The sequence below is a fragment of the Daphnia carinata genome, chromosome 4 (assembly GCF_022539665.2).
Source record: "Daphnia carinata strain CSIRO-1 chromosome 4, CSIRO_AGI_Dcar_HiC_V3, whole genome shotgun sequence".
Classification (NCBI taxonomy): domain Eukaryota; kingdom Metazoa; phylum Arthropoda; class Branchiopoda; order Diplostraca; family Daphniidae; genus Daphnia; species Daphnia carinata.
In genome coordinates, this window is record NC_081334.1 from 6,695,412 (window position 1) to 6,719,951 (window position 24,540).

Consider the following 24,540-nt stretch of genomic DNA (forward strand, 5'->3'; position numbering starts at 1 on the left):
TTTAAAGTTTTCATGTAGTTTACATTCATGCGAAAAACAGGTGGTCCTCCTGGCTACGGGTCTGGGATGCCTCCCGCGCCTGGTGGATATCAGCAGCCACCACAGTGTCAGCAACAACCTCATTCAGTCCCAACGGCCGAAATCGATGTATCGAATGATGAAGTCTGGGTTGAAACAAAAGCGGGAGATGGCAAGTCGTACTATTATCATGCCAAAACAAGAGAAACAACATGGACAAAACCTGAAGGTCCCAATATCAAAGTCTTGACTCAACAGCAGGTAATTGAAGGTGTTGTTCTTTTGTACAACGTTAAACTTAATCGGTTTTTTTTCCTTCTAGGTGGAAACAATGGCACAGCAATCAGCAGTATTGAAACCGCCTGAAAACGGTAAGCAAAACCAACTTTACTGTTAGACAGCATTACTAAGTTTAAACTACAGGTATGGTTATGTCAACTGGACCACCTCAAGGCGGTGGCTATGGTTCTGCACCTCAACAACCATTCTATCCAGCACATCAAGGTAAGAACGAGTATTTTTGTTATCCACATTAATCTAGAATGACCACCTTCCGGTTTCTAGGTTGGAATATGGGCGGCGCAGTAGCTCCAACACCTGCTCCTGCATTATCGGCTGGACCTGTCCCGTACCCCGTTATGCTAGGATCTGATCCCGGGGTACAATTTTGTTACTTAGCTAATATTATTATCCATGTGGAGCAAGTTGTTAGTAATTTCATTCCACCTAGACTGATCCCGTTCTATTGTCACAAGCGATGGAATGGTGTGAATACCGTTCTCCCGATGGCAAACCTTATTATTTCAACGTTAAGTCATCGTCTAGTGTTTGGGAGAAACCGCAGGCATTGCGAGATTACGAAGGTAATTCTTGAACAACTCATCTGTTTTGTTTCTGGTGTTGTTTTTGAAGTCTTTCTTTGCGTAGTTGCACGACTTGCAGCGGCTGCTCGTATTCATGCTGGAGTACCTCCATCTATCCCGGTTATCCCCATTCAGCCAACAATGCCCGAGATAACAAAAAAAGAAGAACCTAAAGTAGCTGAGCCTGAAAAGCCAGAACCAGTCAAAGAAACAAAAGATAAAGAAGAAATTAAAGCACCAAAAGACAAGACTAGACCCGTCTCTAGTACTCCTGTGCCTGGAACTCCTTGGTACAATTGATTTGCCTTTAAAAATAGGAACAATAATAAATTTTAACTATTTTACTGAATAATTAGGTGCGTTGTTTGGACGGGAGACGGAAGAGTGTTCTTTTTCAACCCAAGTACTCGATGTTCCGTGTGGGAAAAACCGGAAGAATTGAAAAACCGAACGGACGTCGATAAACTAATCGCCAACATCCCTGATGAAAGTCCTCAACTAGGTATGTTTTTATTCAGCTACACAATTTGTGTACCCCCAAAACCTATTTTCTACTTTTACCTAGTTGATAAAAAAGAGGAAACAAAGGAAATCAAACCAGAAAAAAAGAAGAAAAGTGACAGTGGTGTAGATGAGCCACCAGTAAAAAAATCCAAATCCAGTGATGATGGTAAAGCTATGTGCCTCATGTTATCTAACAATTGTTGAATTTCATCTTTCTGTACAGTCATTGAAGAAATTAGAATAGATGAACCTACCAAAGATACTGCAATGGAAGCTGAGGTAAAAGCTGCTCAGCAAAGAGCCGTCATTCCCCTCGAAGACCGAATTCAGCAATTTAAAGCAATGTTGGCTGAGAAAGAGGTGTGTATTCAAATTTTAAACAGGCTTAAACCAAATAACTCTTTGTTGTTGGTTTTAGGTTTCGGCTTTCTCTACTTGGGAGAAAGAGTTGCACAAAATTGTGTTCGATTCGCGATATTTATTGCTGACATCCAAAGAAAGTAAGAGCGGCGTTGGAAAACCAAAATTTGCCTTAAGCGTTCCTTTATTGTTTTGCATTTATCATTGTGATATTAAAGGGAAAGACGTCTACGAGGATTTCGTCCGCGAGAGGGTTGAAGAGGAGCGCCGAGAGAAACGTAACCGGATGAAAGAGAAAAAGGACGACTTCCGTCGGTTGATGGAAGATGCTAAACTCAACGGAAAGTAAGTGAAAAGAAATTAATTAAAGAAATAGTTGGGCTATCATATCCCTTCTGGTTTTAATCACCATTTTGCCTGCAGATCGACTTTCTCCGATTTCGCTCACCGATACAGCAAGGATGAACGGTTCCGCGGCGTGGAGAAAACGAGAGAACGAGAGTCACTCTTCAATGAATTCATCGTCGAGGTCCGGCGCAAAGAGAAAGACGAACGGGATGCTCATCGCGAAAAGGTACATTTTCATTCAATTTTTCTTGAATGGTTTTTCTTTGTTCTCTCTTTCTTTTTATTATTTTATTTATTTTTTCGTTACTTAACAAAAGGAAAAAAGCTATTTCTTAAGCCTTTGACACAGTATGTAATGTTGTGTCAGAATGACCGTGCCTCTAACCAGGAGCTTGGTCAGGTTCCTATTTCATTTTTATTTTATTTTTCTTTATGTGTGCCGTTAACTGATGCTATTAATTAGTTTTTACGAGTGCCATCCTAAATATTTTAATTTTTCAGGCTTTCCCAGTAAGTTTCTATGTGTATTATGTTTTCGATTCGTGCAGCACTCCTTCCCGGAGCGATTTCTTATTCTACATAATTTAATTCGCGGATTAATTTAACAGAATTTAGGGTGTTAATTGTATAATAAGCTATGATATTAGGAAGCTTGCCTCTGAAAAGAGCGAGCTGCCTACCCTTATTTTTGATGATTCTCTCTATCGCTCCTATTTTGATGGCTTCTCTACAAGTTCAAACAAGGTCGTGAAGCTACAGGTGCCGCGATTTCCTGGAGCCGCGACCGCGCGTGAGCCTACACGGGAACGTGTTTTCCCCGTAAAAGTGACCAAAAGACACAAAATTCCTAACACTTCCGACTTGCACCAACCTCTCTGTTAGCCATTGGGTAATATTGATTGTTCAAAACGCAAAACAATTGGTTAGTCTAAACGTTTTGTGATGCCGTTTCCAAGATTTAAGTTTCGAGAATTTAAAGAGTAACTTTTTTTTTTTTTTTTTTGAAATAATTTCCGACAGCATTAGTCTGATATTTCCAGTTGCTAACCTTTTCTAGTTTGAAATGCAGTCTTTTTTCTGACTAACCCCATTGTCTAACGAAGTCTTGAGAGCCGGGCTTTGCCAAATATTATCTATAGTCTACGACGAGCCTGTCAAAAAATCAATTGCAAAATTTTTGCTTGAATTGTTTGGAATTGCATCGATTGCGTCAGTCGAGTGTGCGGAGCCGCGGCAAATTTTCGGTGGAAACGGAAGGGCTCGCCTCTCTTTGTGGCGCATCCACCGCGCCACGACCAACAGCACGCAACCCCACGGAGGCTTGGTTTACCGGTCCACGACAGTATTGACACCATTTTAGCCTTTTTTTTTCTCTCATACATAGAGCCTTGGTCAAGGATACAGTTATATGTGTTTCTTCGTGTTGTTTTTCATTTTTTTATTTTATTGTTCACTTTTATTATTTTACCTGTCCATTTTTTGTTTTGAAAATCACTCTTGATCGAATTCCATCATCGTCTTGACTAACCTCACGACTGATTCAGAAAATCCCGATAAATGATCATTGACATTACGACGTCGTAATGTCAATCTCGATCGTATATCGGATTCCAAAAAAATGACGTATTTTCATTAGTTTCCCATCTAGTTTTGTGTCAGGACAAGATACAAGAAATTAAACCTTTTTCTTAGTCATTAAGTCCAATTTTTCATGCATCTAGGGTTCCTCACGCTCCGTACTAACGCAATTCTTTTTCTTTTTCATTTCTCTCTTTATTGGATACCCACCCGTGCATTTTCTAGGCCAGAAAAGAGTTCGTGTCCTTCTTGCGTGAACAACTGGGCGACCAGCCGTCTGAGCGGCATTCACGTTGGACCGAGGTGAAACGCAAACTGGAAGACACCAAAGATAGTCGTCTACGTAATGTCGACAGCAGTTTGAGAGAGGACTACTATAGGTATCTAAAAGACTGCTAACTAACTGATCGATCATCGTAATTAATAACGTCTCTGTTTTCTTTGTAAAGGGAATGGATTCGTGCGGTCCGCGAGAAGATGGAGAAGAAGGAAAAGGAAAGAGAAAAGAACAAGGAAGCAAAGAGCAGTAAAAGGGATAAAGATCGTGAAGACCGAGTGAAAGAAAGAAAAGATAGCGATCGAAGCCGAGATCGGAAAGACAAAGATAAGGACAAGGATCGATCGAAAGACAAGGACCGTAAAGAAAAAGATCGTCGTAAGGACAAAAACAAGAGTAAAGATGGTGAAAAATCTAAAGATAAATCAAAGAGCAAAGAGAAAGAGAAAAAGCGTAAAGTCAAATCCGATTCAGAAGAGGAAGAAGGGGAAACTCGCGATGATGTCGAGATGGAAGAAAATGGCGATTACGATAAAGCAGGTTCATCTGACGAAGTTCACGCTGTCGAAGATGACGATGACGTTGATCGTGATGGAGCAGATCGCGAAGCAGAAGAGCAAGAAGACAGCGAAGCGGCTGCGGTAGCGGCAGCTGAAGAAGAGGAAGAAGAGGAGCGAGAAAGGCGAACGCGTGAGAAAAAGGCACGTGAAGAAGCTAGTCTACGTGAAAGAGAGAAAGAAGTCCAACGTGCTTTAGCCCCGCACTTGAGAGATCGTGACAAGGAGCGTCTTGCTCATCAACATGGAGAGGCTGTCTCACAATTTACGGCACTCCTCACTGACTTGGTAAGATAACATGAATGGCTAAAATTTGAATCAATCGCATATCAATATTTGATCTGTAGATTCGCAATCCCGATATGTCATGGAAAGAAGCAAAAAGAACTCTGCGGAAAGACTCGCGTTCTGAGGTGACTGATATCTTGTCAAAGGAAGAGAGGGAGAAAATGTTTTCCGAACACATTGAGAAGCTTACTTTCAAGAAGCGAGGGAAATTCAGGTAATTTATCATTAATTTATTAATAGAAAACAATGTGACGTTTATCTTTTATGCAGGGAGATGCTGGAAGAAATTGGTGAATTGACTTTAACAACGGCTTGGAAAAAGGTGCGCAGTCTCATCAAAGATGATCCTCGTTATGCCAAATTTTCATCTTCGGACAGAGTACGTGCGCAAGACTACCCGTTTTTTATTGTTCGTAGACAATATTTTTTCTCTTTTTTTTAGAAATGTGAAAAGGAATTTAACGAATTCATGAAAGACAAAATGGTCGCTGCCAAAGCTGATTTCCGTGAGCTCTTGAAGGTAACTTATTCGCTAAATTTAACCGAATGCTTAAACATTTACGCTTCTCTGTTTTAGGAGAGCAAATTCATCTCATACAAGTCAATGAAGAGTGTACGAGAATCTGACCAAACCTTGAAGGATATTGAATCGACACTTCGCAAAGATCGACGGTACCTTCAGCTGGAATGCGTCCGGCATGAACGACATGACCTCCTCATGGCCCACCTGGAAGAACTGGAACGTAAAGGACCACCACCACCGCCGACTGCTACGGAACCCGTCCGAAGGGACAAGCATTAGTTACGTAAGGCAATTAAAATGGTAAAAATCAGAGAAACAAAGAGAGTGGAAAGAATTTTGAGATTGTGGCAATTTATCATTTTTTGAATTTTAGTTGACGTTCACGTGCATCTAACAGGTTACGTCTCTATTTGTAGCTTCTATTTAGCCAATTCAGTGTGTTTCTCAATTATTTTTTTCATCCTTGACTTTAAATTAAAGGGTTCGATTTTTGATGAAAAAGACGAAGCAAAATAATTTTTTTTTAATTCTTTCAGATTGTGTTTTCTTTTCTCCTTTTTTAGGATGTCCTGACATCCCCCACAACAATGATTATTAATACACAAAACCAAAACGTAGCCCGTCTTGGCCCATTCCAGTTACAATTAGTTGAAGAGCAGATCTTGGTAGAACGAAGACAGGTAACAATTGGACACGCGACAATTGGTTGTAGTTCGCACAACCGTCGTACGATCCGCTCTTTCGAAATTTGCTTTGACTGTCTCATAGTACTTTCCATCGCTAAAGAGAAATATATGCAATTAATACCCATTTTTACTGTCGATGAATCGATGATAGTTACCTCAAAACGAGGCACCTGAGACGAAGACAGCGAACACGCAACGTGTCTATAGCTTTTTGGCTTTTGTCCGAGTAACGGAGAGTTTCGGGATCCCATCGCAGCTCTAATCGTTCCAGTTGAGAGCAATTTTGTGCAATGCAATCTACTAATTGATCAACTAGAACCTGTAATGCGTAGGGTCAAAATCAATTATTATTGCACCTTTATATAATATTTCAAAGGTAAACATGATACTTTTTGATTGATTTTCGGGCAGCAACCTTCCGTCATACCCATGACAAGGATCTTGACTTGTCGGAGGGATGGCAGTGTTCCGGTCCACAGTTGATCAGTGACGTGCGGGATTCCGGAAAGTACCAATCCGCGCAATTGCGGGCCGAATCTCAACAGGAACTTGTATAAGCCATCCTCGCTGAGAGATTCGCAACGGTCCAGATCCAATGCCATTAAACTGCGAGCATTACCTTTATCAGCAAATGCACGCAGTACCTGAAATGTAGTTCGTCTTGAAATTTGGACATCAAAAAGGTTATTTAAGGTAAATTTACACTATCATTGAAGCCATCCTGCTGTCCAGCGCTGAGCCAACGAAGAGCGGGAACTCGAGTCAACAGGTCAGTAAGACAATCTGATGATAGATCTGTGCCAGTAATGTCCAATTCTTGGAGTTGGGTCTTTTCCCACTCAACGGCTTGCACATGCTCGCTCAATAATCCTAGTAATTACACGAAATTCATCAAAATTTCCGAGAGCTAACCGTGTCTGGAATGCTTACCTGTTTGCTGTGCTAGAAGGCAACGCATTTTGCGGCATCGCTGAAACAAGATCCGCAGCGAAGAGCCCGTAACTTTTGCACAGTAATTGACAGCCAAACATTCGAGCTGGATATAATTTAAGCTTCTTATCCAATGACTTGTTGAAATGAATAAGCCTGAAATCAGCCTACCTGGATGCAGTTGGAGCTGAACGCTTCAACGTGGCTGTCGTCAACAAAGTTGATACCGTAGAGATTGACGACTCGCAAATTGGGAGTTGCTGATTTCATTTTGTGGATGTTGATAACTTCGTAAATTTCTTCTTCCTCTTCGCTAATCTTTTCATAGGTTCCTAGTTTTAGGAGAATTGAAAAAATGTGATTCAGTAAGAAAGCAGACTTAAGGCTTCTTGCTACCGATCAGATGGAGTACTTCCAGTCCATTGATAAACGAGTAGATCTTCCGCATGAAGCCTTCCATAAAGATGACTTCACTCAGGCAAATGCACATGTAGCGTAACTTGGTCGGGAAACCCTAGAAAAGAAAATAGCGGATGAAGTTTTGTAAAGTAGTTACGAAGAAAGAGTAGGACAGTAATCGGCGGGTGTATATCGATGTTGGAATTGCATAATCGATCGATAGTTATGCAATGCACGCCTGCTTCCTTATTTACCATTTGTTCAGCTGTCAGGTAACTGCTTAACTCAATAACCTTGAAAAACCTGTTGATTGGCATAGTGACATACTGATTGGACATATGCAAAGTGTTCTTCGCTGTTATCCAATCAGACATTTCAATGGCAAACACAAGGCCTCTCCCAAAAGAATGTCACCTTCACTTGGGAGCTTTTAAACGTGAGAAACAAAACAAAGAAACGTACCTGTAGCTCGTTAAAGTCATGGAGTTGCATAGCAGTACTAAAGTCCAACAACATGTGGGTCAGATTCGGGCATTTACTTCCAAGTTCGTGCAGCACGGTGTGCGTGATTAATTCGATTGGCAATTCGATGTAGCGCAAGGACGGACCAAATCGAATGCTAAAAATGGGTTCCAATTAAAACAGGATTTAATTATCAAGATACTTGGAACATTTCGAAACAGCACAATCAAAACGTACCTGATTAAAGCAAGTAAAGCTTCGAGGCTGCCCACATGAAGACCAGAAACTTCGGGTCGTAGAGACACAGACTTCCACAATCGAGAGTCGTAAGCCATCATTCGCCATTTGCGGCATGTTCGTGCCAAACGGCAAATTTCGCGATGGCCCAGATAAGAAAATATTTGCAGCACGACTTTATCCGGTAACTTGTCAATCGTCTAAATACCAACAAGTTTTTGATTAGATTTTGAATCATTTAATTTCAATTGGTTAATTTTAAAAACTCCCAATTGGTTTTTAACTTTCTCAGCAAAATCTGATGCTGGAACGTTTGAGGTTTAAAAATTAAATGAAAATATTGTTATGAGATATGTAAACATTTCTAACTGGGATGAGAGTAGGTACTAAATATTCACGCACGTGCATTGGACAGCATGCTACAAAACCGAAAAACGTCAAAGAAGAAAAACCGTTTTGGATCTGGCGTTGTGCTGTTCTTCCAGCGTGCCTCTGAACGACGCCAATTGCCCCCAGACCTGGTGGATGTATTGAACCAAAAAACAAATGTTTTTTCCCCTTCTCGAAAATTCTTGCTGTCTTATGGGGGTCTACTTACATCCGTCGAGAGATCCATCGTTTAATTACCAGGAAAAAACAAAAATTGTTTCCGTCTGTGGGTAGCCAAACACACGTACTTGATTCTGCCGAGGAGGAAAGAAAGTGGAAAACTGTACTCACAAGCTACAACTACATTCGTATACTCTACCGCCCGTTGGATCGGTCCAGCTGGCGTCTAAACTTAGCCGCACGACACAGCATTGCTTCGATCACAACAAGGATCGCTCGGTACGGGTAGCCAAATACCACAAAGAGGAACAGCAATATTGAAGTCGACTACGATAGGGTGTCAGGTGGGGGGGACGATGATACAATTGGGCGGACGAGAGGACCACAACTATTGGATTATATCATTGCCTGATTGGTGGAGGACTCTTACAACACCTACCATGGCCATTGGGGAGCTAGGAGGTATAGCACTGTCTCTTCGTTCTTCCATCATCCGAAGCCCGTCTTGTAGTTGAGTCAGTTGCCCCCAATTAGTTTTATCCATTTTTAATTTCGCTGTGTTATTTTATGTTAAGGGAAACGCAAAACTGTCGGAGAACATTCGAAATTCAATCTAAACGAGTCTTTTTACAGTTGAGTTGCGGTTTTTCCTTTTGAGCATATTAAAAAAAATAATGGCATCATTAATGAAATGTTATTCTTACCTATTGCAGTGGCACAAGATCCAAAACACGATGGTAATTGGTTCAAAAGAAAAGGATCCGTTAAGAGTTGAACGAACGAAATCCAAATTGGTATAACGATACGTCAAAACTGGACACGCCTTTGTCTGGCCCAGGAGGTCTGTAATGTAATTCTATAGTATTGTTGTATCATTTAAAGAAAAAGAAATAACGAGTGTAGGGTGGTGAAACGAGGAGGTACAGGAGGTGGTAGGTGGAACTTTGGAACTTCTATGTGTGAAGGCGGTGTCGATACCAAAGATTTTTCACAATAGACTAGTGGTGTCGCGCAAGAAGATCTCGGGCCCACTTGCTCTGCCCAACTGAACCTCCTCTTCAATGGCCGCTATATGCTTTCCCTATACCGAAGACTTCTAGCCTAGTTGTCTACCGTCTATTTTAACCGAGCAGCTCTGCCGCCATTTGCCAACGACTATTTTTAGATTTATCTCTACCTCTATGTACACCAACGGAAGGATCTTTTTTCATGTGCTTCCCCCTTTTTTTGCAATCCAATTGTGTGCATTTGCACCACAAAACTAACCATTGCCCAACTGTTTGAAATGCAATGGTTTCCATCGTTTTCTAACTTCAGGGTTTTTGAAGAACAGTTGACATTTACGAGTGGCAGATGACTCGGTTATTTTCTTAGAACTACAAACAACAGCGTTTGTTCTTGAATTGGTTGAAAAGAAAGAAAAAGTTACCTTGGCTTCGTTCCAAAATGGTGGCAGAAAGTCGGGAACCCATGTTGATCGCGTTTCACTTTTTTCGCGACCGTCCACAGAACAAAAGCTCTAAACCATAAACACATGACCGCAAGCGAATGAATTCAGATGGTGTGAACGGACTCCCTGCCTACACAGGTGCGTTTTCAATTTCGGTGAATGCACATGAGACTGTGTTTTTCTCTAAACGAAAAAGAACCGGTTTTTTCACCAGGATTTTGGATTTCTTCCAACGTGCATAACTATAGTGGACGTTGATCTTGCATGATTTTAAACAACATTCACCTTGAATAGTTTTCCCCTTTTACTTGAAAAACAGTCTTTCTCAATTCTGTTTCACAACTTTCTTTCAAAACAATCGTATTTATCTGAAATGCTGAAAGTCTGAAAATTTGCACAATGTTCTTGTTTTGTTCTGAAATTGTTGCGCATTTGTGCCGCTAGAGGTACATCGCGCGGGGAAAAAGAAATGGGCCAATGGATGCTCCCGGCTATCGCCTTCGGCCACCGCCGCTTTCGCCTCATCTATTTACCAAAAACTTTGTGCAGTGGGGTCTCGTGTTATTCTTTTTCTTCGTGTCTTGGGTAGCTGACGCGACTGTGTGTTCTTCAAGAAAATTTGTTCTAGAACAATTGTGGCTGTGGGTAAAACAACAGCAGTTGATGAATTATTTTGGTGACAGTACTCTGTTGCCAATTACAGTGAAGCAAGTGTGTCACATTTTTTGAAACGTGCTTTTATCGTGTGACGAAACTTAACGTTTGAGCGAGTGCGTCGTCTTTCCTTCCGTCTTTCTCCATGTGATTTTCTTTTACTTTTGGGGAGTGCTGCTGGCCTACGTGACTTCCAACTTTGAGGTGTGCCATTTCTCTTTGCCGGGCTGTTATCCCCCTTTTTTTTTATCAAAGGGCCGTCTTCTTGTCATCATTAATAAAGAACACAGACAACGTAGAGCACTTTTACGAAACTTTTCAATGTTTTCATCAACCCTAGGAACTTTAGTTCAAGTAAGAAGTTTCCCTATTTTCAACTTGTCAAAAACAAAAGTCTTGACGTCTTTGCATGGCGATAAGTTTTGTTCATTTGATCATAAGTTATCGCCAATTTGATTAGGAACCTTTAAGATCACGTTCAAAATTTTACTAATTACCAGTTTAATGTTGCGTGAAGAATGGAATAATCTTTGTTTGAGTTGTAAACAAACAGTTGACACGTGGGGTATGACAATCGGGCGTTTGACGTTCCCGCACCCCAAAAAACGTGAATGACCACCAAACAAACAAAGACCTTGAAGAAAAATTTTAAGCACATACATTTTAACCAAACAATTGAATCCTTTCATGGCCGATATCAGAACATTCTGAACAGTCGGCAATGGCAGTTGAAATTTAGGGGACATATGGGCTGATTTGCTCTGATTCTCAACTGTTTCAGAATTTCAGTAATTTTTGTTTGTTGTATTTTAACTATATTTTTCTTTTTGCTACAGATGACCAGTGCGACAGTGTAGACATTGTTAAATATTAGTCAATTTACCGGAAACAAAAAACAAAGACATAAAATGGATTCATCTTGGCATCCGTGGATCGGTTCGGTGGCTGGTTCCATGCTCGTCGGTCTTAGTGGCATTGTTCCTCTTCTCGTATTTCCTGATCCTTCAAAATTGAAAAATTCAGAAGCAAATGCTACTCCTTTAGGTAAAACCAGCATTCACATTACCATTTTTAATGCACAACCCTTTTCATTTAGTCATGAAAAAGTGCTGGGCCTATAACTTTTATGGCTTTGTTTTCCATAACGGGCAAGAGTTACGGGCTTACTTTTCATTTTAATGAGAGGCTAAAGAAAAATAGAATTCATAATTTTTATTGTCGGCATAAAAAAAATTAAGACAATGTGGGCCTATTGTTTTTGTTAGATAAGAAATAAAAAACCCCACTACATACGGGATTGATCAACCGCGGCCTGCACAATGAGATAACATTGATGATGTGTGCATGGGCTCGATTGGATGTTATAAGCTTTTAATGAACTCTAGCACCCAGCCAATGGATAGAAGAAAGTATCTTCTGTTTCACGTTCAAGCGTGAATAAAGACGTGGACCTTGAATTTTGTTCTCATTGCATGTCGCAATTTTTCTTTATGATTTATAAACAGAACAAAGCCCGAAATTCCGACTTTTGCTGAGTTTCGCGGTCGGTGGCCTCCTGGGCGATGTTTTCCTCCATCTGTTGCCCGAAGCTTGGCACTTGATTCGTCTCGGTACGTGAATTTTAAAGTTTAATGTCCATTTTTTTTAGAACAATAGTGATAGCAATAATAATTTTGTAATAAAAATGATAATTCAGTTTTGTTATTTTTGACCCAACAGGAAGTGATTCAAATCGAGGGCAAGTTCAGCTGGGCATGTGGCTGATTGCCGGCCTGTTCGCCTTCGCCCTGCTCGAACGACTTCTTAGTTCAACAGCCGATGCTGCCGATGATAGTGAATCTAATATTAACGGACTTGCGGAGGAAGACGAGGACTCTGACACACAAAACAACAATGATCCATGCGAGAAAAAGCCGAAGAAAGAGAAAGATGTGATCAAGAAGAAACATTCCGCCCCATCGTCGCAATTATCTCTATTTAATCCATTCCACGGAATGTCTTCCAAACAAGTATACGCACACACAATTTCCTGTTTACATTCAGTCAATATTTGAGAAGATAACGTACGTTTCGTTGTTGTCTAGGTCACTGGCTACTTGAATCTGTTGGCTAACGGAATCGATAACTTCACGCACGGTCTGGCTGTGGCCGGCTCTTTCCTGGTCTCGACTCGTGTTGGTCTTCTAACAACAGCCGCCATCCTACTCCACGAGATACCACACGAAGTAGCCGACTTTGCGATTCTACTCCGAGCAGGTATGTTTCTTTTCAAATTAAGCGCATTACGGTATTAAATAGCGGATTATTTTAGGTTTCGGACGATGGGATGCGGCCAAAGCGCAACTGGGCACAGCCACAATCGGAATAGCTGGTGCCATGACAGCTTTAATATCCAACGGCACTGACCTGGCGGACGGCCGAATTACATCCTGGATTCTACCCTTTACGGCTGGCGGCTTCCTCCATATCGCCTTGGTTACCGGTAACCTAACTTTCATTTATCGCTTTTCATCTTGAAGCAATGAAGCTCAACGGCTTTCTTAAAAGGTAACTATTCTCTTTTCTTTTTTTAAAATTCACAGTGGTACCAGAACTGCTTGAGGAGTCGCATCCCAAACAATCGTTTTTACAATTGCTGTTTGTGCTGGCTGGAATTGTGGCCACGGCAAGCGTTTCATTAATAGTCGATTGAAACGTTCACTAATATCCAAGTTGTCCCTGTGACACTTTGATTAATCAATTTCAAGAGTATTCCTTTGTAAACACGCGAGCAAACGAAAAACTAGACGAACCATATTTTCTAAAAAAGATCACTTAATTGTTAATGAATGCACCCATTGTTTTTCCTTTTTCCGTGGGAGGTGTTAGCCAGACTTGAATTCTATCATTGGTGTAATGTGATGGCGCCGTGATTTCTTTTTAAATTTCGAGTCATTCAGGGGATTTATTTACGAGAATTTATAAATGTTATTATTGGCGTAAAAATAATCATGGAAAAAAAAGAAATGTTTGATGAAAATGAATCTTTTTTTCTATTGACACTTGTACCACATTATCCCTTTGATACAAAAAAAAATTGACAATTAGCATCCTAATTATTGATTTCTTAAAAAAAGATAATCTTTCCACAAAAACACAATTTAGATCTTCAATTTTCAGTGATTGGACGTCGATTAGATTCGGGCTCATCATCTTCATGGTCATCTGTGTACACTTCAACTGCAAGGGTATTGGATTTGTTTGTTGTTGTGGGCACAAGATGATGGTATTCTTTCTTTGGTTCAGCACCAGTAGAGCAGCAATTAAGAACGCAAGATGATCCGCCGCCCGGTTTTTTATTGCATAACATGACGACCACCAATGCCATGACGACGGCCACGTTAAAGCCCAGCGCTAATTCAACACCAAGAGACCAACGTTCGTAATTGGCCAATAAATTGGCCAATTCTCGTGGATGGCAATACTGTTCCGCTTTGCCTTTGTATCCTGTTCATCAATCAACATGTTTTCAAGGTTATTATTATTATAATCTTGCATTATTATTTTTAATTAGTTTGTCTTTATTTTTTAGTATTTCCCGTTTTGATTGATGAAAAAGTTTACCTGGTAAAATGACAGACTTGAGTTGTGAATCGGCGTGGCAAGTGGTACATTCTGAATCACTCGGCCCGTTGCATGTCAGACATGAATAATGACACGGAACGCATGCAAGGAAAATCCCGCCTAATCCCGTCTGGTTAATCGCGTGAGTCGATTCTGGACACGATGGAACACACTGACCTCGCCACAGAAAATCACCATCGTCGCACACTGTGTAAAAAAAAAAATTTATTGTTTAAAAAATTAGTAAACAAAACATCAGGTACTCCATCTTGCAGGGAAAAAAACAAATGGCAAAAAAGGTAGAAACAAATCAACTTAAACAAAAAGGAAGAAGAAAAATAAAAATTCTAAGGAAGAAAAATAAAAAACAGGAAAAACGGATGGATTAGTAATCTTTAATGACAATAAAAGAGAAGAGAATAGTCCACTCACCAAAAATTGTGATCTAGGAGAGGGAGGTTGCCCCAAGGAGGATGGACGTGAACACCTTTGCATTACACCCCCTAAACCATAGTGTCGTGTTTGTCTTGTGTCAGTGTGTGTGTGTGCTGTGTGGAGGCATTGTGTTTGTACAAAGTGTTTGTCAAGGTTCAACAAAAATTTGCACCCTTTTGTTTTCTGTTGGTATTTTTTACCCCCTGAGTATCTATCAGTTCTACTGTCAGGTGCACGGACTAAACAACTCGACGAATAAGGTTAGATTCAATTTGTTTAACTGTTAGTTTTCCTTTAAGTGGGGGTGTGTGGAATTTTCTGTTAATAAAGTGAAGTACTTAGTCCACGTGAAAGAGATTATAATAGTTTTAAGCCATCACCATCAGGGTAGGGAGTGAATTCTTTCTTTTTTTTTTCTATACTCTAGAGACCAATTAAGGTAAAAAAAAGTTAAACAACAAAAAGGGAAAAGAAATGTGTCCATCTTTTGTTGTTCGGTTCATAAAGACAAGAAGATATTCCGGCAAAAATTTCGATGTTCTTTATTCACAACCTAGGCTGCACTGTGTGAACATCCATTTTTTTTCAATTGTTTTTTTCTCTTTTTTTTCATGAAAAAAAAAGATAAAAGAAAAGATTTCACAAAAAAAAAGACTGGGAGAAGGTCATCAAAAATGTCGATTCTCGTCCTTGTTTTGTCAAAATCGTTTCCCACGAAAACATCACCATAATATATAATATATATATTCAAAAAAAAAAAGGGTTGCTTTCACGATTCGGCACGAGACAAAAAAAAATCGGTTCGATTTGAAAAAAAAAAAGACACGCAAAACAATTACACACACATTCACACAAACACACATAAACGCTCGCATTTTCTTCCCCTTCCTGTCGTCCCCCTTTTTTATTTCTTAAATATTATTTACATAAGAAAAAAAATGAAAAGACTGTTCTGAGGAATCGGAAGCTGAGGAAGCAATAAAAAAAAATTTTGTTTCTAAATGTCTACCTCTCCTACGATAATACTGCGAAAATTAGCAGCCTGAGTGTTTTCTTTATTGGTAAGTTTGTACTTGGAAACAAACAACGTGATTAATTTTTAATTCATTCGGGATGGGGGGGGGGGAATTTGATCCTATAATTTTGTTTTGTGTGTGTTAAATCCTATCGTGAATAACGTCTGGAATTAAAGTATATAGATTTTTTTTTTTGTATGCCGGCGGGACGATAGAGAGCGTTCTTTTTTTCCTATAATATAATATCAAGACTGGGAGAAAAGGGAGTAGGGGAGCATTATATACTTTTACTTCCAGACGAATTCATAAAACGTAAAAATCGAGGGTTCCAGTTCGATGCTGGTAACGCAACGATAAGAGTTTTGATAGAGGAGCGGCAAGAAGATGACACACGAGCGTTTAACAAGAATAGAGAGCTGCTTCGAAGATAGAATATTGTTATTTTGGAAAAAAGGGAAAGGGATTATTATTTTTAAGTTAAAAAAGGGGAGAGTAAATAAATCGGCTCAGAAAAAAAAAGGGAAGAATGAAATAGGCGGGGATGCAGCGTGTGTGGTCCCGGCTGACGATAGTTCTCATCGATCGTGTTACTTTGATCTTTCATTCGATCAGGAATGGTGGGCTTTTCTATTCTTTGAATGCTCTGAGAAAGCTACTAAATGGCAATAATAATAATGGAAAAAAACTAAAGATATAAAGGGGGACATCATTCTCTCTCTATCTGTTAGTCAAATTAAAAAAAAAAAGGGGGGGAAAAAACGGCAGAATTTTAATAAATAAATTACAAAAAAAAAGCAACTGGGACCTCTTTTTTTTTAAGTACACAACGAGGAGTATTCGCCGTCATTCCCGATCGAGTCAAAGAAAAAGAAGAAAAGAGGCAAGATGGAAAGAGCGTGAGAGCTTTAAAAAATAAATGGTTGTGCGTGAGCTACCGAGACGAACGAGTCCAGGGTAAGAGATGATCATCCGAAACTAGGAGGGAGGCAATAACTAGGGCGAGGCAAGTACTTAGACAAACGGCGGCCGCGGAGTCCCAGTGACCAGGCCGGCAACGGATACCAGCGCCACCGCTGCTACTCAAAACTGGAACGGGTTCAAGCGGTTGGACGTCGTTCGGCAAGAAAGAAGCCCTCGCGTTTTGCTCCAAATTATTTTGATGAATTGCCGTTTTATCCAGCCACTCACCACCAGTCGTAGAAGGAGCTTGCTGCTGTCTAATGGCTTCTTCTGACGTTTTCGGTGTAGGTTGCACCGTTGTCGTAGGAGCCACAGTCGAAGGCAGCGATATAGCCGCCCGCAGTTTGGACTCTGGCGAGTCCTTGGTCCCATAAACGGCCACGTTCCACTCGGCCAATGTCGCTATACGGAAACAAAAAAAGAAGACAATATTTAATCAAAACAATTCGAAATGAATCTCAAATCCATGCATCACAAAAAAATTAAAAGAAATCCAATTAGCTTGAAAAAAAAAACAAAACAACAACGGTAGATGAGAAATCCGGGCATTAATTAAGGCTGGACTAAAGGATACATGCAAATGCCTTTCATCGCCATGCTTGGTGTGCTGGCTAACGAGCAAATGACGAGCACAGTTGAAATAGAACACTATGGCGTGTGTAGGGGGAGGGAGGTTGACAGATGATACTCTACTGCATCTACAAGCAAAGACCATCATCGTACAACATAAAAGACGAAAAAACAAAACAAAAGAAGAACTACATTGTTCTCTCATTAGGACGCTTCCTAATGAGAGATGGCGATCGATTCCGGTTCGGATTATTTGAAAAAAGGTGGGCAAGGCCGACATGCGAAGAGACGTGCCTGTTTTAGAGCGTGGGACAGAGTCATGGCCGGATCTAGGCCCAACATTGTCGACGTGACGGCCATCCAGCAGAGATGGTGTCATTTTTTTGGGGGCCATCGTCATAAAAGTGGAAAGAGTAAAGGCGTTTAATGGAGCAGACGACGTTGGGGCCGATGACTGCGTCGTTGACATTGTCGGCACAACGATGTTGGTCGTGTTGGATGATGGGGAAGACCTCGTTGATCGCACTGGGTCCGTTTTTGTGCCGTATATTCTTAGCATCCAGTCTTGAAGCGTGGCCCGACCTAAATGCCACCAAGAGGTAACGCCCAGCCGTGTGTGTGTGTGGGAGGAACAGATACAATGTAGGAAGAAGGAAAGCCTAGTTTAGAACAGTTACCCCTCCTTCCTTAGTGCAACCCGACCGGAACATACAAAATTCAGAAACTCCCCCCTTTTTTTTCCAGTTGTCCGCCGTGGGCGTTTTGAAAAGGAAGAAATCGACAGGCCGGAACTCACATGCCCGTCATCGATGAAACCCACCACTTTTCAACGACGTGTGCACGTGACACTCGTCGTTCAATTTCGATTTGGGATTTCAAGATCTTATTGGAAAATATTTATTTCTCACCCTCTTCCTAAAAAGTAAATCTTACCGAGATATCGGCCCTCGTTCTGAATCTCCAGGGTCCAGACGCCAAAGGGACTTTCTCCCCAATAGTGGACGGACATGAACGGCCAAGAATGGAAACCGTTGCGAGACGAGTCGTGTGGACGCAGGGCCAAGAGCGTCGAACGCGTTCCCGATGGAGACGATAAATGGATCTGGATGTCACCCCGACTGACGGCCGCCAAACTGATGCGGGCCTTTAGGGCACACATAGAAAAAATCAAAGTGATTTCATTTTTAAGAGACGTTCATTTTTCTTTTCTATTTTGACTGTCTTTTTTCATACCTGCAAGTGTTCCATGAAATTGACTCCTGCGCACTCGCGGACGGTCAACTGAATTTTGATTTGACTTTTGGCCGGAATTAATCTAAACATTTTTTTTAAACAAAAAAAGAAAGGACACGTGTGAATCAATTCTTGTCTAGCCTTGAAAATAATCGGAACACATTTAAAATACTTGTTCATATCGGGTGCGCGGACTTCGCAGAATTGCTGGGGGGCAACTGTTGACCAGACACGAGCTAGCCGGACCATAGCCGCTGCATCCATCAGTCCGTAGCCGAACGAATGACTCACTACGCAACCGCACCATTTCAAATTTTACTATTTGAATGAATTAAAATGGAATTTTTTTATTTACCATTTCTTCCTACTCCATTGACTTGCCAGTCGTCTGCTTTGAGGTTTGCCGGTTTGGCAGTTCGGACTACGATGTGTTGCATATCACGCCACGTCAAATTGCGGTTGGCTTCCAAGGCTAGGGCGCAAATTCCGGCTGCCAGAGGCGCCGACGCCGACGTACCCGTGTGACTTGCCGTGCACGAATGGTGCAAATCCGTCGTCACGATCTGCAACGATAAGGAAATTAGATTTCATATTGTTTCAAGAGATAAACCAAATGTAAACCGATAACAAGACATGACACACACAACATTTTGACGTCGATTTCTCACCTGTTTCTCGCCAGACGACCCGCTGCTGTAAGTGGTGGCCAAAGTGGACGAACACGCCTCGGAATACCAAGGTACGTAGCCGTTCTCCGTGGCGCTGCTGATGCTCAACGTCCAGATGGAATTGGTGTATCCATCGCAATTGCAATTGTCGTGATCCCGGCCGCCGTTGCCAGAAGCCCAGACAAAGATGGAGCCTTTACCATCGCGACCCTAATACAAAAAAAAAAATTCAAAATTTTAAATTCAATTGTGGAGAAGGCAATTAAAACATTTCGCGCGCGGCCTATTCCGGTCGTAAAAAAATATAATCAAGTCCGCTCACTAAAAACGTGAATTGGCACCGTGAACTGTGTTTTGGGCTCTTTTCCAACTGCTTGAATGCTGTCCAAAACGAACCGATACAAGAAACCCTAACATCGGTGTGGGCACATAGTCTTACCCAATCATCATTCAATGTCTGGGCCCCCCGGCTTTCCGGGGTGAAAATGGATACGGTATCTAAAGAAGGGGAACTTGCCTTAGTGACTCCTTCGATGAAAGCTCGCGTGGCCAACTCACCCGGGCCGTCCACAGTCTTTCCATCATCGTCGGGGCCCCAAGACGCGCTGTAAATGTCGATGTGATTCGGATTGAGACTGAGAGAACGAGCCTCAACAGCGTCTGTCACGTCACCATCTAACATTCGAACTCCTATGCGATAAAAAAAACATAAATAAACAAGAATCCAATAAACCCAAGATAAAGTGTCCAATGGTTTGCAGACATACTCCATAAAAGTCAACACTCCCCTAGGGGGGGGGGGGGACAACTACTTGTTTATTCATAACCAGAATAGAATCCATTTGAATGGAACGACACACACACACGTTGTGTTTTCCAAGGATTGCACGAAAAGGGGGGAGGGAAATCGATAATATACCTCCTATGCCGGCATCAAAAGCCACTCCGACGGCGCAGATGGAGTTGTTGCCTTCAGCGGCGACTTCGCCGGCACATCGAGTGCCGTGACGATTCGAGTCGATCAGATCGTAGCGTGGCATGGGATCCTCGTCGTGATTGTTGACGTCATAGCTGGCCAAAGGATCCTGTGAACAAAGCCAAATCAACCAACAAAAGAAGTCAGCATATATATATTTTTTTTTAGGGCTTTTAACATTCAGAGTGCGGGATGGAAAATCTTTTTGTTCACATTCGTACATAATTCCGGCGGATGTCTGGATGATCCTTTTCCAGCCCGTCGTCGAGGATGGTCACCACGGTTCCCTTTCCAGTTACGCCTTCGGCCCAGGCCTCTTGGACGTTCATGTCAAGGCCCATTCCTCGGTTCTATAAATAAGAACAACATGTACACAACAAACACAAAAAGCAACAGTAGCAACTTTGAAAAGCTAGATAAAAAGAAAGGAACATCCGGCAAAAAAAAAAAAAAAAAATCAATACTCGTAAGTAGTTGCCATTTCCTGAATGATATCACATTCTGTCATCAGTGCCAAGTCAGAAATAAAAAAGGGTTTCAGAAGATGAACGGACATGGCCGGGTCAACGAGAAGACAGTGTGAACTGTGTGTGCAGTACAAGGAGGTGGACTCGTGTTACTCGCTTTGTACCTCGATCGATAGTTCCCCTCGTAAAAAAACCCAACAAACACGAGGAAAGAAAAAAAAAGGGGCTAGTGTTGATATTGTTTGAGTCACCATGTAAGTTGAAACCCCCTCCCGCTCTTTTGGTACGACATACCCCATTGTACATAATACATGGTGGGCATCCAACGAAGCAATCTGAAGCCGCATCGATCGATGACTTTCGTTCCCTATTATTTAGAAAGGGCTTTTCGGGGAATTGAGTATGATCGAGAATCATTATTTCTTTAGTGGGATTATCCGTGGGGAAAAAATAAAACATGAAAGATGTAGTGTCAAATCTTGTCACCAACAAGCCCTTAATCGAGAAGAAGAAAATAATTCATATTTCTTTTTTTAAACGTACCAGGTACCACATTTGTGTCCAACGAGGATCATTGAGATTGTAACTAATTGATCTGATAGTTCCAGCACGCCGTGAAGGTCGACGATCACTTCTCGATCGTCGCGTCCGGCCAGAAGGTTCTTCCAGGAAATCACGTTTGACTCGTTTCTTCACCACCTGCTGCTTGACCCACCGGACCTAAAAATTTGGAGCGAATTAAGGTAAAATATTTAAAAAATGTAATTATTTAAAAAATGAATTTACCTCGGGGTCATTATTGAGTAGATCGCTGTGATCAGTGCCCGGCTCTGTTGATCTTTTTGCCACTTTTCTGTGCTGAAAATGATAGTAGTCACCAAATATCTAAATGGAAAAAATCGAACAAGACTGAAATGTCAATCAAAAAGAGAGATAGAAAAAAAAAATCAGAACCGTGACGGCATATTGTGCGGCCTGTCGCATCAAATAACTGGAATACCAAAAAGAACGGCAGCGGTTTTATTACAAAGAAACGGTGGGGAGAGAAAATGACAGATGAGATGGCAAATGATCATTTTTCACAGGGTACCGTGTGTGCGTGAGCCACAAGCTAAATATCAAAAGTCCGGTCAAAGACATGCCCCCCTTTTTCTTTAATATTTAAGCGCGTCCAAAAGTCCATCAACTTCCGGACTGTGTCAACATACGGATGAAGATATCCTCTACACCACGCGCCCCCTTTTTTTTTTTTTTTTTTTTTTTTTACCCATCTGTTTGTTATTTAGCTCATGGCACGAAAATCAATATGACCGCATCGGCCAACAATATGACCCAAATTGGGCCACTCGCATGACTGATCAGCTTCACAGCTTTTCTCGTTCAAAATTGAAAATCATCCCTTGCCCTCCTACATGCGATGATGATGCAACGCTGTTAGGAAAAAAAATGAGATCTCTAGTTTTAAGAAAAAAAAGGAAATCATTTCTTTCGTCAAGCCGATCGAGTAGAAACGTATGCACAAATAGCGGCGGCTGGAAGGGCAAAATAAGTGAGGAAGAAGAAAAGGAGGAGGGTGCGTCTGGCTAGACGGGCCAAATATATAAAACAGCAGCCTCGCCCGCATAGCTGGAATCACAGTAATAAAACAAACACACGCAAGGGACTCTATTTTTGGACGGGTGGTGGGTTTTTTTTTTTTTCTTCTTCGGTGTGTTGGGTTTTTTGAGACCGCCCACAAGAAGAAGAAACACACCAAATGGCGGGCCCACTTCAACCCGACGGACACACCATCTACTTGCACTAGTGTCGGCTTCTTTTATCTTTTTTATTTGTGTGAGTGTTTCAATTGATCTGGATTTTTTCTCTTTTTTTTTTTTTCCCGTCTTAAACTTTACTGGCGCCATTGGCGAAAAGGGGAGGGATTTTTCGATAATAAATAAACATTCACTGCCATCCCGTCGGGGAAGTTCATTTTCACCTGAAACAACAATTTTCTTCCCTCTTTTTTTTCTTTTACCTGTGAAAGAAGATGAAAACAAAAAAGGGGAATGATGAAAATGTTTTCATTACCTTGCCGAGATTAGTAAATCCGTGCCGGGCAGCTATGGCGTCTGCTACTTCATCGCCACCGCTGATGTGAACGGCCCACTGATCGGTGAATGCAGTCGAAGAGGAGGAATAATCATCTTCTTCCGAGGAGGAGACGGCCAAACCACTAGCCAAAAGAAGTAGGAACACTGAAAGCATTGTCAACATCCGCGCACTAGCAGACAACATTGCTCCGTTCCAATTCATCTGCTCGTGAAGATAAGAAAATCAGATCCAAAAAATGTTGCAAAATGTAACACAAAAAATGCCCCCGTGATGTGGCAAACTGATCACTCTAATAAGCGATAGACGTTACGAAATCAAGGTGCAAACGTCATTGAGACAGAGAGAAAAAAACCTTGCTAGTTGGGCGAGGTCTTTGTTATCAAGGACGTGACAACACACACACACCTTTTCATCTGTAAAGACAATTGCAAAATCAAACGGAACACTTAGACGAACGAGTGAGATAACATTGGACTAAAAACATCCTCCCCCAAATGATAATCCAAAGCTTGGAAAATGCGTCAGGTTGCGTTTCGTCAGACGTGCACGGCCAAGAACTGGTCACGCCACGTCAGAAAAAAGAACCGAAATTTCACGAGCTAGTAGAGCATTCATTTTTCCCTTTTCCTCGTTGGCTTCCAATGGCCTTTGTGTTGATACCTGCGCTCAGCCTTGGAGGTTCTCTCTTCTTATTCACCTTGGCGTTTCTCCTACCATTTGGCTTCCACCTTTTTGGCTTCTCTTTTCAACTTCCTTTCATCTTCTTCTCTCTCTGTGTCTCTCTCTCCTCCCCCTCTCTTTTCAACACAAAAAAGACACACACACACACACAACCACGCAACGTTTCGTAGTCTCTTTTTTCATTTTTGCTAGGATTACCACCAACGTAATTCAGAAAATAACGTAGCAAAAGGGTCGTTTACCTGTAATGATTGTTTGCTAGCCTTGGAGGAAGTAATCAAAACCTTTAGGTACAAGTCTTTTCACTTGTGATTTGCAACACAACAACCGACACACACACAAACACACTGGTAGCAGCAAACACAAGTCGAAGAGCACCGCACAACACTTTTTCTTGAAAAAATGGTAGAAAAAGGACGATCCAAAGGAACTGTGAAGCGGAGGCCTATCGGTTAACCCATTGACACCCGACATCAACTCACAAGAACTAGGGAAAAGAAAAAAAAAACAGGAAAAATGGCCGACTGCTGAAGGCGCTCAATCTGTTGAGGGCTCGAGAGAATCTACAGATCGAGTGATGTTTGATTCACAAACTTTGGTCATTCATTGCTTCGGTCACAGCTTGGAGCCGTGAATGTCCTTCGTAGCGGCTCCACTATCACGGGGTTTCGCACTGTGGTCGTGTTTGTCGGCGTGAGTTGGGATATTTCAAAGTTACTACAGCTCGTTCGAATGGACGACAGCCAGTGCGAGCCGACCCCAAACTGAAGCAAGAATACGAGGCGAGAGCGACCACAGGAGGAACGTTGGGTGGCAGAGGGGCTGGACTCGAGTGGTGCACCTATCGCCAGTCGAAGATAGCAGCGGCGCATGCGCGCTTACGAACGAATCTTAATTCTGCTTGAGGAGGTGATGAAAAACTCTTCGTCTGGCATGGAGAAACAGCCACACAGTTATTGTCAGCAAAGAGATTAAATTCGTGGAATTATGACAAGTATAGAGGGGGTGAAATGCAATCAAGTTGTTGATGTGACGACGGGCTTGATTCGTGCCCAATGATTTATGTGCTTGAGTATCAATTTCATGAATGATTGGTCGACTTGATCCGGCAGGCAAATCCGGAAGGGTGTGTGATTTATTAGACGATTTCATGG

The 24,540-nt window shown here is 41.6% G+C and overlaps 4 protein-coding genes across 11 annotated transcripts; 2 read left to right on the forward strand and 2 right to left on the reverse strand.

The window, feature by feature from the left end:
* Positions 1–12: 12 nt before the first annotated feature.
* Positions 13–5,688, forward strand: LOC130687686 (transcription elongation regulator 1-like). Its single transcript, XM_057510858.2, has 18 exons — positions 13–279; positions 341–389; positions 442–522; positions 583–677; positions 749–881; positions 946–1,171; positions 1,238–1,379; positions 1,443–1,551; positions 1,609–1,745; positions 1,804–1,885; positions 1,964–2,090; positions 2,169–2,319; positions 3,897–4,051; positions 4,121–4,793; positions 4,853–5,007; positions 5,064–5,172; positions 5,236–5,313; positions 5,371–5,688. Exons 1-18 carry the CDS (start codon positions 28–30, stop codon positions 5,593–5,595), a joined length of 2,979 nt encoding a protein of 992 aa, XP_057366841.1. The 5' UTR covers positions 13–27; the 3' UTR covers positions 5,596–5,688.
* LOC130687700 (F-box/LRR-repeat protein 2-like) lies at positions 5,648–10,164 on the reverse strand. Of its 4 annotated transcripts, none has more exons than XM_059495105.1 (11): positions 9,284–9,817; positions 9,019–9,166; positions 8,031–8,230; positions 7,794–7,950; positions 7,329–7,446; positions 7,104–7,264; positions 6,933–7,038; positions 6,706–6,872; positions 6,392–6,646; positions 6,158–6,321; positions 5,648–6,096 (listed from the first exon to the last, which is right to left on the reverse strand). In XM_059495105.1, the coding sequence occupies exons 2-11, from the start codon at positions 9,121–9,123 to the stop codon at positions 5,961–5,963; spliced, it is 1,569 nt and encodes a 522-aa protein (XP_059351088.1). In that variant the 5' UTR covers positions 9,124–9,166; positions 9,284–9,817; the 3' UTR covers positions 5,648–5,960. The 4 variants fall into 4 exon arrangements, with proteins under 4 accessions (XP_059351088.1, XP_057366857.1, XP_059351089.1 ...); XM_057510874.2 differs by lacking the exons at positions 9,019–9,166; positions 9,284–9,817 and adding exons at positions 8,483–8,548; positions 8,629–8,945; XM_059495106.1 differs by lacking the exons at positions 9,019–9,166; positions 9,284–9,817 and adding an exon at positions 10,009–10,164.
* A 302-nt stretch (positions 10,165–10,466) lies between these two features.
* On the forward strand, positions 10,467–15,327 carry LOC130687719 (zinc transporter ZIP13 homolog). Of its 3 annotated transcripts, XR_009420912.1 has the most exons (9): positions 10,467–11,037; positions 11,520–11,727; positions 12,189–12,293; positions 12,403–12,692; positions 12,768–12,939; positions 12,995–13,165; positions 13,266–14,196; positions 14,255–14,497; positions 14,562–15,327. XR_009420912.1 is itself a non-coding variant. In XM_057510899.2 (7 exons), exons 2-7 carry the CDS (start codon positions 11,592–11,594, stop codon positions 13,373–13,375), a joined length of 984 nt encoding a protein of 327 aa, XP_057366882.1. In that variant the 5' UTR covers positions 10,467–11,037; positions 11,520–11,591; the 3' UTR covers positions 13,376–14,232. The 3 variants fall into 3 exon arrangements, 1 of the variants encoding a protein (XP_057366882.1); XR_009420913.1 differs by lacking the exon at positions 10,467–11,037 and having other exon boundaries at positions 11,463–11,727; XM_057510899.2 differs by lacking the exons at positions 14,255–14,497; positions 14,562–15,327 and having other exon boundaries at positions 13,266–14,232.
* Positions 13,793–24,168, reverse strand: LOC130687684 (furin-like protease 1). 3 transcript variants are annotated; one of them, XM_059495096.1, is made up of 16 exons: positions 23,629–24,168; positions 22,682–22,906; positions 21,398–21,496; positions 21,155–21,331; positions 20,366–20,494; positions 20,088–20,253; positions 19,686–19,858; positions 19,169–19,378; positions 18,856–19,063; positions 18,673–18,790; positions 18,501–18,582; positions 18,201–18,411; positions 17,562–17,849; positions 16,749–17,099; positions 14,287–14,493; positions 13,793–14,169 (listed from the first exon to the last, which is right to left on the reverse strand). In XM_059495096.1, exons 2-16 carry the CDS (start codon positions 22,904–22,906, stop codon positions 13,832–13,834), a joined length of 2,982 nt encoding a protein of 993 aa, XP_059351079.1. In that variant the 5' UTR covers positions 23,629–24,168; the 3' UTR covers positions 13,793–13,831. The 3 variants fall into 3 exon arrangements, with proteins under 3 accessions (XP_059351079.1, XP_057366839.1, XP_057366840.1); XM_057510856.2 differs by lacking the exon at positions 23,629–24,168 and adding an exon at positions 23,058–23,079; XM_057510857.2 differs by lacking the exon at positions 17,562–17,849 and having other exon boundaries at positions 23,629–24,167.
* Positions 24,169–24,540: the final 372 nt, after the last annotated feature.